At 44.6% G+C, this 13,832-nt stretch overlaps 1 protein-coding gene across 1 annotated transcript in view; it reads left to right on the top strand.

Annotated features, from left to right (window-relative positions):
* The window catches only part of ptprfa (protein tyrosine phosphatase receptor type Fa), a 363,596-nt gene that overhangs the window by 117,675 nt on the left and 232,089 nt on the right, over positions 1-13,832 (top strand). The window contains exons 8-9 of the mRNA XM_026323606.1: positions 1,035-1,171; positions 1,528-1,672. Of these exons, the coding sequence (XP_026179391.1) occupies positions 1,035-1,171; positions 1,528-1,672 (282 nt within the window). The remainder of the gene's footprint in view (positions 1-1,034; positions 1,172-1,527; positions 1,673-13,832) is intronic.

The following is a 13,832-nucleotide window of genomic DNA, read 5'->3' as shown; positions in this document are numbered from 1 at the left end:
ACACATTTCCATCCAGACATACATACATAAACAGTGCCATTATAACTCACCTCTGTCATAGTATCCTTGCCGGTCACAAACACCTATTATAGGGCATTGAGGGTGCACACTTGCTATGTACACTATATACACAATTATAGCCATAATTTTAAGCATTCTCAAACATTTTTCTCACAACACTCACCTTACTCCATTCACGGGTCCTGGGTTCCACCCATTCACAACGTAATTCCGTATATATAAAGCCCAAGCTCACCATTAAAGGACATGACGTCAGGGGTTTAGAGGCTTTAAAAGATACCTCATCCAGCAGAGAAGAGAGAGGAGTCGACAGTTTTGTGAGTTATAGAGAAGGTAACGGAGAGGTCAATGAAAGACTTTTTTTGTCGTTTTCCACACCGTTTTTAAGTGTGTCTAAAACAAGTCACTGAAGGACTGTGTTTTTTTTTTTGTGTGTTGTTTTTGCACAGATTGGAAGTGTGCTTTATAAATATTGTAAATATTGTATATAGATACTGTACTAGACATTTTGATTTATTTTTCTTCCCACGAGGATTTATAACTTTTTTTTTTTTTTGTGCATATTGGTCTCAATAAATTTCTAAGAATCGAGCTACGGTCTCTGCCAAAAGTTCTTACACCAAGGCCCCATCACAGGTAGCCATTTGAAGATGACTTCTGATGGTTGCTGTTTTCTTGTCTCCCATCAATTCCACACACCATTTTCTGGCTCTAGTAACTGACAAGGATATTAGAAAGTAGTAAACCAAGACCAAGCTTTAAGCAGCCAGAAAAGAAACCATCTGGCTGTTATAGTGGTGTTTGGAGAAGCTGTGACTGACAGTAAATTCATGCCTGCTGTGGACATGACACACCTAATACATCTGTTTCTTAGTTTAGACATCAGCTTAAGAGTATTTTAAGATGATGACTTCCCCAGTTTGGATACTATTCTTAATACTGATGAATCTTGACTGCAGACACCTGAAACTTCTAAATATACTCCTTAGTCATCTCCTGTGTTTCTGTTCCAGTTCCAGCTCAGCCATCTGGTTTTGAGGCTGAGGCCGAGCTGGACTCGCGCATGATGCTGTCATGGCTTTGGCCTGTCCAGGACCCCATCATTAGCTTTGAACTGCTCTACTGGGAGGCCAACAATCCCACAGACAAGGTAACATTTTTATTCAGTGCGATTCAGTGTAATAGAAAGGATATAATTTCTGAATCATGTTACTCTATTTTTTTTAATTTTGTTTATTCAATGACTATAAACCACATGTATGTGTAACATATGTAATGTACCTATAAATTATATGTCTTTTTTATGTTGTTTTTGGAATTGATGATTCCATCGTTGTAGATGATGCACAAAACCCCCTTTTCTGCTGTTTACTCCTTAAGTAACTCCACTGTCCCTGCATATCATAAAAAACATATTAAATAGTTAATATACTCTGCAACAAAGATAATTTGTGTCTGTGTATTTAATGTGGACTTCAAGGACTTCTGGTTTTCATCTTTCCACAGCATCATATCACTTTTGACCCAGCAGGATCCTATGCTGTTAATGGCCTAAAACCAGATACACTCTACATGTTTTCACTGGCAGCACAATCTGAGATGGGTCTGGGAGTTTTTACTCAGCCTATTGAGGCTAGGACTGCCCAGTCCAGTAAGTACTACAGCCTTCTGATGTCACTCTCACAATTGCTTTGGATCATTTTGGTCAAAAGAAAATTCGGTGGTTTGTTCTGTTTAAACTAATTTGGAGTATACATGAAACCATATCAACTGCCAGGTAACCCATGTGATATCATACTGCATCATCACCACTACATGGATATGTGAGAAATCAAATTTAAATTACTGACAGTGGGTCATGGTGTATGTATTTGTGTGTATTTATGTATTTGTGTGTGTCTGCATGAGCATGCACATGCGTATCCGTGTGAGTGTGGGTGCATACCATGTATTTGCTATATTGTGGGAGCTAAAACCCTTGCACAGTGATGTGGGGACTCTGCCTCCTCATGAGGACAAAATCCAGGTCCCCACCATGTAAATCCCTGACTTAAAAGAGACAACTTGGTTTAAAGAGATATAGACTGCAATATTTATGACAACACACACAGCAAACAAGAGTTTTAAACTCATACCTCCGGCAGCCAAACCATCAAACATCAAACCAGACTGAAAGACTCAGACCATTGTAGCCATCTCCATCCATTTTTCACTTTTTTTTTTTTTTTGGTCAATACCTGTCTTCTTTGTTTTGTTTATTTACCATATATACAATATCTGTAGCTTTTTAGATGACAGTACTCACCTGTTTTATCAAATTTATCAAATTTTATTTTGAATTTCTGAGATCAGATTTCTGCATTAACTGCTACTCTTAATTTCAATGTATTTGAACATATTAATAATTTTTCAGTGCAGGTAATAATACCATTATCCCTGATGCTCATCACATCAGATAAATCTATGTAAATAACAGAAAAAAGACCTTGACTGACTTGATTTTCTTTCATCAGTAGCAAAAGAAATCACTAATAGTTATCTATACATCTGCACTGTATGCTCCAAAGAGGAACCACTCATAGTTATTTCAGCATACTTTAAATGGAGTCAGTTTGCAAATGTAAATAAATGTGGGGCTGTAGCAATACAGGGTCTTGCCCCTGAAGACTTTAATTTCTTCAGTCACTTTACAGTTTTGTTCCCAAATATGCTTTTATGTTGGTGATTGTAGGTTTTCATATTAGCAAAACCATTTTTCACTTTCTCCATGTTCACAGAAAAATTTCACACAGAACTGTTAAAATATAAAACAAAACAGAAGGACAAGCTGCTCTATCTGCTGAAAAAAACTCCATTTTACAATTTAAGGACATGGCTCAGGATTGTATTTGGATTACAGGATGGCCAGCGGCTTCACACAACAGCAGTGGCCTCATTTACAACTGTGGTGTACACAACATACAAATTGTGTCTAGAAAATACAAAGTTGATGGGAGAACCAGTATGTGCCCATTTGTACGTAAACTCTACCCATGAATACATACATTCTTGCAACAAGGGGAATTGGCGACACAGGGTGAGGTGATGAAGTGAAGTCAGATTATAGAAAATATATATGAGAGGATTAAGCATTTTCTTCTGCTTCATCTAGAGCCAGATCGCGGCGGCAGTGGCCTAAGTAGAGATGCCCAGACTTCCTTCTCTCTAGACACTTCTTCCAGCTTTTTTGAGGGTGTTAGAGAGATGTTTACAGGCCACCCAAGAGACATAATGCCTTGCGGTTTTCGTTGTTTGCCAAAAAGTGACTGCCAGAAATGAATGAGGTCCATGGGGATGTGCTCACCCTGTTAAAAGTGTGACGTTCCAGAATAAAGCTCCCGGAAAGGGAGTTTTATTCTGAAGAGGCAATAGGATGCAGTAAACCTCACTCTCAGGAGATTGACTGATTAGGTTAACACTTTGCACCTGTGTAAACTCTCTGCTTAAATAGCAGACGCCGGGCAGCAACAAGCTGCCAGGTTGTCTGTTGTCTATCCTGACAGATCACAGCACTGCTGATTTCAGTGACACAACGAGACCCACGGAGAAAAGACGGAATACCGCTTTCCCTGGAGAAGAAGTTTGGAGAAGAGTGAAAGGAGAGATTCAGCGGTTCCTGATTCATACCCGACCAAGCGACTTCACTCAACGTTAAGTGACGGAGACGGCTTGGAGAGAAAAAAAGGACGGCTCTCCTCTCCTAGACCGACAAACCAGGTGTGTTAACCTCGACCAACAAATCTTTTCACTGTCGTCTCCTCGTTCTCTATCCTCCCCCAAGTTTCGTGAGGAACGTTGGCAGAGGACGACCGAGGGAACCACAGAGACGCCACCCACGGATTTCATCGACCCGGATAAGTGGCATTACCCCTGAAAAGACTCTTATACTAATTGAGGCCGGACCGAAGAATACTCCTGTCTTGTTCCGGCTGGCCTTCCACCTACATTAACACAAATCTACAACCTTTGAACTTTGTAAATAAACGCTTTATTGAACATTGTATTGACTCCTGGTTCCTTTGAGTGGAGAAATCCGTGACCCAAATTCACAACTCACTAAAAATCATGACAGAACAACCTGGCCAAAGGTTGGGTCGCGGGTCCTCCACCCAGGACCCTTGGAAGTCTGGAGTAGAATCCGCCATATTAAATCATGAGGAAAAATTAGGGAAGATTTCTCAATCAATGGATCAGATGACCGACCAGCTGACTCAGCTACTACAACGCCTCCCTCGCCCGGATCCTGCAGCAGTTCCGCTTCCTGACTCCCCGGCTTCAACTCGTTCTAGCGAAGGAGGGGAGTTGAAGTTGGCTACTCCGGTTCGGTATAATGGAGAGGTGGGGGGAAGCCGTACCTTCTTAACCCAGTGTGAGATACATTTTTCTATGCAACCCTCGAGTTTCCCTACTGAACAAGCCAAGGTGGCCTATGTCCTCTCACTACTGGGAGGCGAAGCCGCTAAATGGGGAACGGCTACATGGAGACGCCGAGCTTCTTGCTGCACATCGTTCGCTAGCTTCAGTGAACACCTAATACAGATATTCGACCCGGTTCGACCAGAGGTCGAGGCCACCACTCGCCTGGCTCGGTTAAAGCAAGGGAGCGGTTCGCTCCGAAGATATATCATCCAGTTCCAAATGTTGGCAGAGGAAAGCCCTTGGGGAGCACCCGCTCTATATGACCATTTCTATTTAGGATTAAATGAGCGGTTAAAGGATGATTTGGCTCACCAACCACGCCCAAGGGATCTAATCTCCCTCATAGACACTGTCACACGGTTGGATCAGCGTCATCAGGAGCGGACCGTGGAGACCCGGCTAACCCAGGGTCCACCTGACGGAGGTAGCTCACCGGGGCCTAGATATGAGAGGGAGCGGGAGGCGGATGACCCTGAGCCCATGCAGTGGGAGCGCGGTGGTGTCAGAACAACTCCTCGAGGCCGACGAGGGAGGGGTCCACGAGGGATCGACGTCCTGCAGAGGGGGCAAGTGCGGGCAAAAGGTCAGGCTCAGCAGGAAATGAGGGACACCTACTGAGCCCGAAACAAGATCGGAAGTCATTCCGTCGTTCCCTCACCACTATCACCATCGGGACCCCACCACATCAAAAAAGATGGGAGGCTTTCATTGACTCAGGTGCCGATACAAATTTCATATCCCAGTCCTTACTTCCTCAACTGTGAGTAGAGACAAGACCACTACCACAACCCGTGCAGGTGAGGTCTTTCAACAATACGACCTTACACCACGTAAGAAACATTACTGCACCCGTATTCATGGCTATAAACAATCACCAAGAAATGGTATCCTTCCACGTAATCAAGACACATGAACCCACTATTGTGTTGGGAATTACATGGCTCCAGCAGCATAACCCTTACCTGGACTGGAAGACGGGGAGGGTGCCAAATTGGTGTCCGTCATGCCATGTGAGTTGTTTGCAACATGCTGTGTCTGCTGTCTGTACTCCTCCACAGGATTACTCTGAGCCGGATTTGTCATCAGTCCCGGCAGTCTATCATGATCTTCAAGAGGTCTTCAACAAGGATAAGGCGACCTCACTTCCGCCACACAGACCATATGACTGCGCCATAGACCTACTTCCGGGAACCTCTCCGCCTCGGGGTCGTCTTTTCTCTCTGTCCCAGCCAGAGAAGCAGGTAATGGAGGAGTACATTCAGAGTTCACTAAGTTCTGGTTTAATAAGACCGTCCAAGTCCCCTGCAGGTGCGGGCTTCTTCTTTGTGGCTAAGAAGGATGGAGGTCTGAGGCCGTGCATTGACTATCGGGGCCTAAATGAGATCACTGTCAAGAACCGATACCCCTTCCCCTTATTGGCATCGGCTTTCGAACTACTACAAAATGCAAAGATCTTCACTAAGTTAGACCTACGAAACGCCTATCATTTAGTGCGAATAAGGGAGGGGGATGAGTGGAAGACCGCCTTTAATACTCCTTCGGGCCATTATGAATACTTGGTGATGCCATTTGGCCTCACTAACGCCCCCGCGGTTTTTCAAAACCTGGTAAATGATGTGCTTGGAGACATGATAAATCGATTCGTCTTTGTATACCTGGACGATATCCTCGTGTTCTCCAGTTCTGATACCGAACACCCCCAGCACGTACGGGCGGTTCTGCAGCGCTTGCTGCAGAATCGCCTATACGTCAAATTAGAAAAGTGTGAATTTCACACCAAGTTGACCTCATTCCTTGGGTTCGTGATCCGACCCGGAGAGATCACAATGGATCCGGATAAGGTTCGAGCAGTTAGAGAATGGCCAGTACCCTCCTCTAGAAGACAACTACAGAGCTTCCTGGGATTTGCAAACTTTTACCGACGCTTCATCAGGAACTATAGTGGGGTAGCAGCACCCCTACACCGTCTCACCTCCTCCAAGGTACGGTTTGGATGGACACCAGACGCCCAGGAAACGTTCGACAGGCTCAAGGAACTGTTTACCACCGCCCCCATCCTGAAGTTTCCTAATGTGGACTTGCCCTTCTTGGTAGAGGTAGATGCGTCGGACACGGGAGTGGGAGCCGTCATCTCGCAGAAGGATCCTGCGGATTCCCTGGTCCATCCCTGCGCCTTCTTCTCAAAGAAGTTGAGCCCCCATGAACGAAACTATGATGTGGGCAACAAGGAGCTGCTGGCAGTGAAACTGGCGCTGGAGGAGTGGCGCCATTGGCTGGAGGGGGCGAAGCACCCTTTTACGGTTCTGACTGATCATAAGAACCTGGAGTACCTGAGGACGGCCAAGAGGCTAAACTCGCGCCAGGCCCGATGGGCGATATTCTTTGAAAGATTCGATTTCAAGCTGTCCTTTCGCCCGGGAACCCAGAACAACAAGGCAGACGCACTGTCCCGGATACATGCACCAGCTGATGCGGAGGAGGAACCGAAGTTCATCCTGCCCACTACGACCCGCCTAGGAGCGGCGCGGCTGACTCTGGAAGAGGACATCATGCGGGCCACTGGCAACACCAGACCTACCGCCTGCCCCAGTGGTTGCCTTTTTGTCCCGGCTCGGTTCCGAACGAAAGTTCTTGCTCTATGTCACGACTCCCATCTTCACGTCCACCCTGGGGTATCACGGACCTTGGAGGTGATGAGACAACGGTTTTGGTGGCCATCGGTTCGGAAAGACACTATCAGCTACGTAAACGCCTGTACTATCTGTGCTCGGATGAAGGCGTCCCACCAGTCACCAGCCGGTCTACTACACCCGTTACCGATACCAAAACGTCCCTGGTCCCACATAGCGTTGGATTTCGTCACCGGGCTTCCTAAGTCCCAAGGTATGACCACTATTCTAACAGTCTGTGACCGCTTTTCTAAGATGGTCCATTTTGTGCCCCTTCCTCAGCTCCCGTCTGCACCGGAGATGGCCCGAATCTTGGCAGACCATGTCTTCCGATTGCACGGTCTACCCCAGGACATTGTGTCAGATAGGGGTCCCCAGTTCGTGGCAAAGTTTTGGAGGGAATTCTGCAAGTTACTGAACATCTCGGTAAGCCTCTCCTCGGGGTTCCACCCCCAGTCGAACGGCCAGATGGAGAGGTTCAACCAGGAGCTAGAGAGCGGACTCAGGACCTTGTGTGCCCAACACCCGGAATCATGGGTCAGTAATCTAACATGGGTGGAGTACGCCCATAACAGTCTCCCATCAGCTGCCACCGGCCTTTCCCCTTTCCAGGTGGTTTCGGGGTTTCAGCCTCCTGTATTTGAGAATCAGGATCTGGAGACTACTGTTCCATCTGCAGCAGCTGCAGTGCGCCGTTGCCATCTTGCCTGGCGTAAAGCTAGGCAGCAGTTATTAAGATCTGTCTCTTCTTATTCTGTTCAGGCAAACAGGCGGAGGAGAGCGGCACCGGCGTATAAGGTGGGCCAGCGAGTTTGGCTATCCACACGGGATATTCCCCTGAAGGCGGCTTCGCCCAAACTCAACCCTCGCTTTATTGGTCCATTCCCCATCACAAGAATCATCAACCCAGCAGCGGTGAGACTCAAATTGCCCCCACATCTAAAGATCCACCCGACTTTCCATGTCTCCAGGATAAAACCGGTGGTCTCAAGCCCACTATCTCTGCCAACCCCAGGGCCCCCGCCGGCCCGTATACTCGACGGTGAACCAGTCTTCACAGTAAAGTGTCTGCTGAGGTCCCGTAAGAGGGGGAGGGGCTTGCAATACCTGGTTGATTGGGAGGGGTACGGCCAGGAGGAACGATCCTGGGTCGCCAGACGGGACATATTCGATAAGGGCCTGATACGTGAGTTTCACCGGGCACATCCGGACCAACCGGGTGGGTCGTCTGGAGCCGACCATTGAGGGGGGGGTACTGTGACGTTCCAGAATAAAGCTCCCGGAAAGGGAGTTTTATTCTGAAGAGGCAATAGGATGCAGTAAACCTCACTCGCAGGAGATTGACTGATTAGGTTAACACTTTGCACCTGTGTAAACTCTCTGCTTAAATAGCAGACGCCGGGCAGCAACAAGCTGCCAGGTTGTCTGTTGTCTATCCTGACAGATCACAGCACTGCTGATTTCAGTGACGCAACGAGACCCACGGAGAAAAGACGGAATACCGCTTTCCCTGGAGAAGAAGTTTGGAGAAGAGTGAAAGGAGAGATTCAGCGGTTCCTGATTCATACCCGACCAAGCGACTTCACTCAACGTTAAGTGACGGAGACGGCTTGGAGAGAAAAAAAGGACGGCTCTCCTCTCCTAGACCGACAAACCAGGTGTGTTAACCTCGGCCAACAAATCTTTTCACTGTCGTCTCCTCGTTCTCTATCCTCCCCCAAGTTTCGTGAGGAACGTTGGCAGAGGACGACCGAGGGAACCACAGAGACGCCACCCACGGATTTCATCGACCCGGATAAGTGGCATTACCCCTGAAAAGACTCTTATACTAATTGAGGCCGGACCAAAGAATACTCCTGTCTTGTTCCGGCTGGCCTTCGACCTACATTAACACAAATCTACAACCTTTGAACTTTGTAAATAAACGCTTTATTGAACATTGTATTGACTCCTGGTTCCTTTGAGTGGAGAAATCCGTGACCCAAATTCACAACTCACTAAAAATCATGACAAAAAGTGCTGCTGGCACGTTCGTTCTCTGCATACAGCTAATTTGTTCGGCATCAAACTATAATAAAGTTAGAAAACAGACACCGCATGTGTCTCCATGGTAGGACCAATGTATATATGTCTTTAAAAAACTCCACTTTTGAGAAAATTTTAAATAACTGCAATTGCACCCAAAGGAAGCAGTAGTTTAGTGTGCATTCTTCAGTAACAGCTCCTGGATGTATCACAAATGGGGTGGTCTGTACCGATCTGATGTGCAACATTTGACTGTGACAGATGTCAAGTTGTTTCTGCTGTAGTTGTAATGCTAAGTTGCTAATACTAAGCTGTAATGCTAAGTTTTTTTTACTTAGTTACTTAGAATAAAACACCTGCAATGTATGTTGTGTACCATTACACAGCCAGTTTTATGAGTCAAACATTTAACCATGTTTAAAGTGTTATTTATTAAAGCTTGTTTATGTGTTTATGCATTCTATATACATCCTCCATATAGTCTCTTATATTTGGACACTACAGTATAATGTTATTGTCGACTACATATAAATTTAAAAAAAAATTGAAATCGTTCTACACTTTGCATTTTTGTCCTGTAGACTATAAACCATGCAGTCCTTTCTACCAGTTTAAGTAGCTCCAATCCACCTGTTTTGTTATAAGCTGCATTTTAATTAGGAAAGACAAGGAGGATATAGACTGTAAATATATAGAAGCAATTTTGGTTTGGGAATTTTACAAGAACATGTTTATAAAATGATCACATGCATGATTGCAAATAACAGCGTTGGATTTAATCTTCATGATAATGTGTATCTAACATCCATTATCTATACCCAGTTATTCCTATTTAGGGTTTGTTCGAGCTTATCCCAGCTCTTTTTGGGCAAAAGACAGGTGACCTGGAGTGGTTGCCAGTCCATAATAGGCCACATAGAGACAAACAATCACACACGCTCACACTCACTCCTATGGGTAAGTGAGAATCACCAATCAACCTAACATACATGTTTTTACACTGTGGGAGGAAACCGGATTACCCAGAGAAAGCCCATACAAGCATGGGAAGAACATGCAAACTCCACAGACAATGGCCCCTGTCAGGTTTCGAACCAGCAACCTTCTTGCTGTGAGAACAGTGTTACCCACTGCCATGCTGCCCAGAGCTAACATATGATTACCGAGAATTGTTTTTCTCACATTTAATTTTCTATAAATGTGACTTTAGTTCATCACCTCACCATCTGTGTCGCCAAATTCCTGTCTCCAAAATGACTGTACATATGGGTCAGAGTTTGCATACAGGTGCGCATATTCATAGTCAAGCTTGATTTTTATAGATCACAAACTGTGCGTGGGAAGTAATGTACGCCACTTTCAGGCCTTGTTTGTGCAGACACAACATTAAATGAGGCCCCAGGTCACTATAGTTGTAATTACAGCAGGAATGGATATTTGCCATTACACGCATACATTGTTTTTATCAGAATATTACTATTTTGATTTCTTTGTTGGTTAAGATCATTCTCTTCAAATTCCTTTTACCAAATTCTTCAAATTCAGTTACCTCTAATCCTAGTTTTGGTATTTTTCATAACCTTGTTTCTATTCTGTACTTTTAAGGCTAGACTTAAAACCTTCCTCTTTGACAAAGCGTATAGTTAGGGCTGGCTTCAGGCAACCCTGAACCATCCCTTAGTTATGCTGCTATAGGCCTAGACTACCCAAGGACCATCGGTGCACTGATCTCCCCCTCCCCTCCCCTCCCCTCCCCTCTCTTCCTTTCCTCTCCCCTCACATGTATATTCCACCATTGAATGTCACTAACCTTGTGCTCTCTCTCTCCCCTAGTTTGTGCTCTCTCCCTCGCTCTCTGTTCTCTCTCTGTACCTTCTGCAGGTGTCCCCGGTCCTGGAGTTGTATATCGCTGATGTGCAGTTACTGGCCCCACCAACCTTCAGTGTCTATTTGTTGTTTATTGTTGCTGTTCTTTTCTCTCTCCTCTATCCACTCACCCCAACCGGTCGAGGCAGACGGCCGCCCAAACTGTGCCCGGTTATGCTGGAGGTTTTTTCTTACGTTAAATGGAGTTTTTCCTCTCCACTGACGCCAAGAGCTTGCTCATAAGGGATTTGGTGGGTTTTTTTGTTTTTTTGTAAAGTGTCTTGAGATGATTTGTATTGTGATTTGGCACTTGTGGAATGCAGATGCACCCATGGGGACTTCATATAAGATAAAGGAAGTAACTGGCCTTAGCTTGCTCAGTGACCACCGCCCAGAACACATAAAAGACAAAAGGGAATAACAACTCCATATATGGTAATAGACTAAATTCCTTTTGGTGGAAAAGTACTGGTATGGTGGTCACCGGCCTTATACAGGGTATAGTTTTCACCTATAGATTCAGATCTCTCTGCCTGCTTGTGTGAGCTGATCTCCGGAGACGTCTCTGTATTTTTACAATAAACCGGTGTGCCTAACTTCCACTCCATCCTCCTTTATCCCTCCATTAATGAACTCGGGTGAAGGACTTTTCAACACACTATACAAATAAAATTGAATTGAATTGAATTATTCACGACTGAAATCAGCCGTGGTGCATCTCCCACACAAGGATCCCTATCTGTTGGATTTATTGCACCCCTGCACTGATCTATCCAAAGGTTCTTGTATGTGTGATGTAATCATGGCTGTTTTTGTACAAGTCTATCAAGTCAGTTGCAGCAAGTGAGTGAACCAGCCCCAAACACTTTTCAAAATATAACCTCACTGGGTCCATAGACCTTACTGGTGCTGACAAACTATCATTGTGCAATTGTCCATTCATCTGTAGTGTGCATGTATTATATATCTGTTGGTGAAACTTCATATTATATCAGTTAAGTGTCTATGTGAGGTTGCTGTTGTTGCAGAATGTGAAATATCACTCTTGTTTGTTGTTGCCCTCTGGACTGTGATGATAATTTTCAGTCTAGTATTGTAATAATGATATTCATAGACACAAAATTTGATTATCACCATGACTTGCAAAAAATATAATACTGACCAAATTACATTTTTATATTAGCTTAAGAAGGGAAATTTGACATTTGGTGTTCAAGAACAGTTCTGGTTTAATACAACTTGTTCATAGGTTGGTTACCTGGTTTAACCATTACCACATAGTACTTGGAATGTGAAGCCTAATTGATAGTGTACTTTTTGCACACAGAACCATCCAGCCCGACTTCTTTCTTAAGCTTTAAGGATGTCACACATCCTGCACAAAAGAAATGTTATCACTGATAATAATGTTTATTTTTTCCAACATACAATACTGTGCAAAAGTTTTAGACACTAAAAACACACTGGTAATAGTCCTGAGTCCCTGATGTCCTTGTGTCTTTGTGTCTGCCTGAGAAGTGCTGAGACAGCCACGTCTGAAGTGCTGAGAATTTATTGGCCTGTCGGTCTTATTCCCTTCCTCCTGTGTTCTGTATTCCTGTTCTCCTATGTTCCTTGTCCTGTGTTCCAGCCTGTCCCCATCTCCTGTCACCCTGTTCCTGGCCCTGTTGTGTCTTGTTCCTTTCCATGCACCTCATGTTAAGTTTTCCTTCTGTTGATTTTAGTTTCAATGAAGTCCTTTAGTTTGCATCTTGGGTCCACTTCTATCATTTTTTCCACTAATGTAACAATGGCATAGTTTTTCATTTATCAGTCAACATCATGCAAAGTGCAGTAAAGTTAACCTAATCAGTATTTGCAGCACTTCCCTTTGCCCTTAAGCCAGCAGAAGTTCTCTCCGGTTTGACCTGCTCACAGTTTCTCCTGGTACTTTGCAGCACCTTGGGAGAAACTACTGAAGTTCTGTAGATTCAGGTTGTCCCAGTGTTTCTGTCTCTTCATTTGATCCCAGACTGACTCCACACTGCCCAGATCTGGGCTCTGTTAGGTTCAGACCATCTGCTGTAGGACCTCTGGTTCTTCTTGCCCCTGAAACTTTCTACTTTTAAATTCAGAGAAAACAGAAATTATATTTGGGCCCAAAAACCTCTGAAATAACTTTTCTAAAATTATAGCTACTTTAGATGGCATAGCACTGGCCTCCGGCACTACTGTGAAAAACCTTGGAGTTATTTCTGACCAGGACATGTCCTTTAACTGACACATAAAACAAATCTCTAGAACTGCCTTCTTTCACCTGTGCAACATTGCCAAAATTAGGAACATCTTGTCTCAAAATGATGCAGAAAAACTAGTCCATGCATTTGTTACCTCAAGGCTAGATTACTGTAACTCAAGAAGCCTCCAGTTAATCCAAAATGCTGCAGCCAGAGTCCTGACAGGAACTAGCAAGAGAGATCATATTTCTCCTATATTAGCTTCTCTTCATTGGCTCCCTGTAAAATACAGAATAGAATTTAAAATCCTTCTCCTCACATACAAATCCCTTCATGATCAAGCTCCTTCATACCTTAAAGACCTCATAGTACCATATTATCACAATAGACCACTTCGCTCTCAGAGTGCAGGCCTACTTGTGGTTCCCAGAGTTTCCAAAAGCAGAATGGGAGGCAGAGCCTTTCGCTATCAAGCTCCTCTCCTGTGGAACCAGCTCCCAGCCTGGGTTCAGGAGGCAGACACTCACTGTACTTTTAAGGCTAGACTTAAAACCTTCCTCTTTGACAGACTTAAAAC

This window comes from Mastacembelus armatus, chromosome 4 (genome assembly GCF_900324485.2).
Source record: "Mastacembelus armatus chromosome 4, fMasArm1.2, whole genome shotgun sequence".
NCBI classification, from domain to species: domain Eukaryota; kingdom Metazoa; phylum Chordata; class Actinopteri; order Synbranchiformes; family Mastacembelidae; genus Mastacembelus; species Mastacembelus armatus.
The sequence above is the reverse complement of the archived record's forward strand: the minus strand, read 5'-3'. Positions and strand labels throughout refer to the sequence as shown.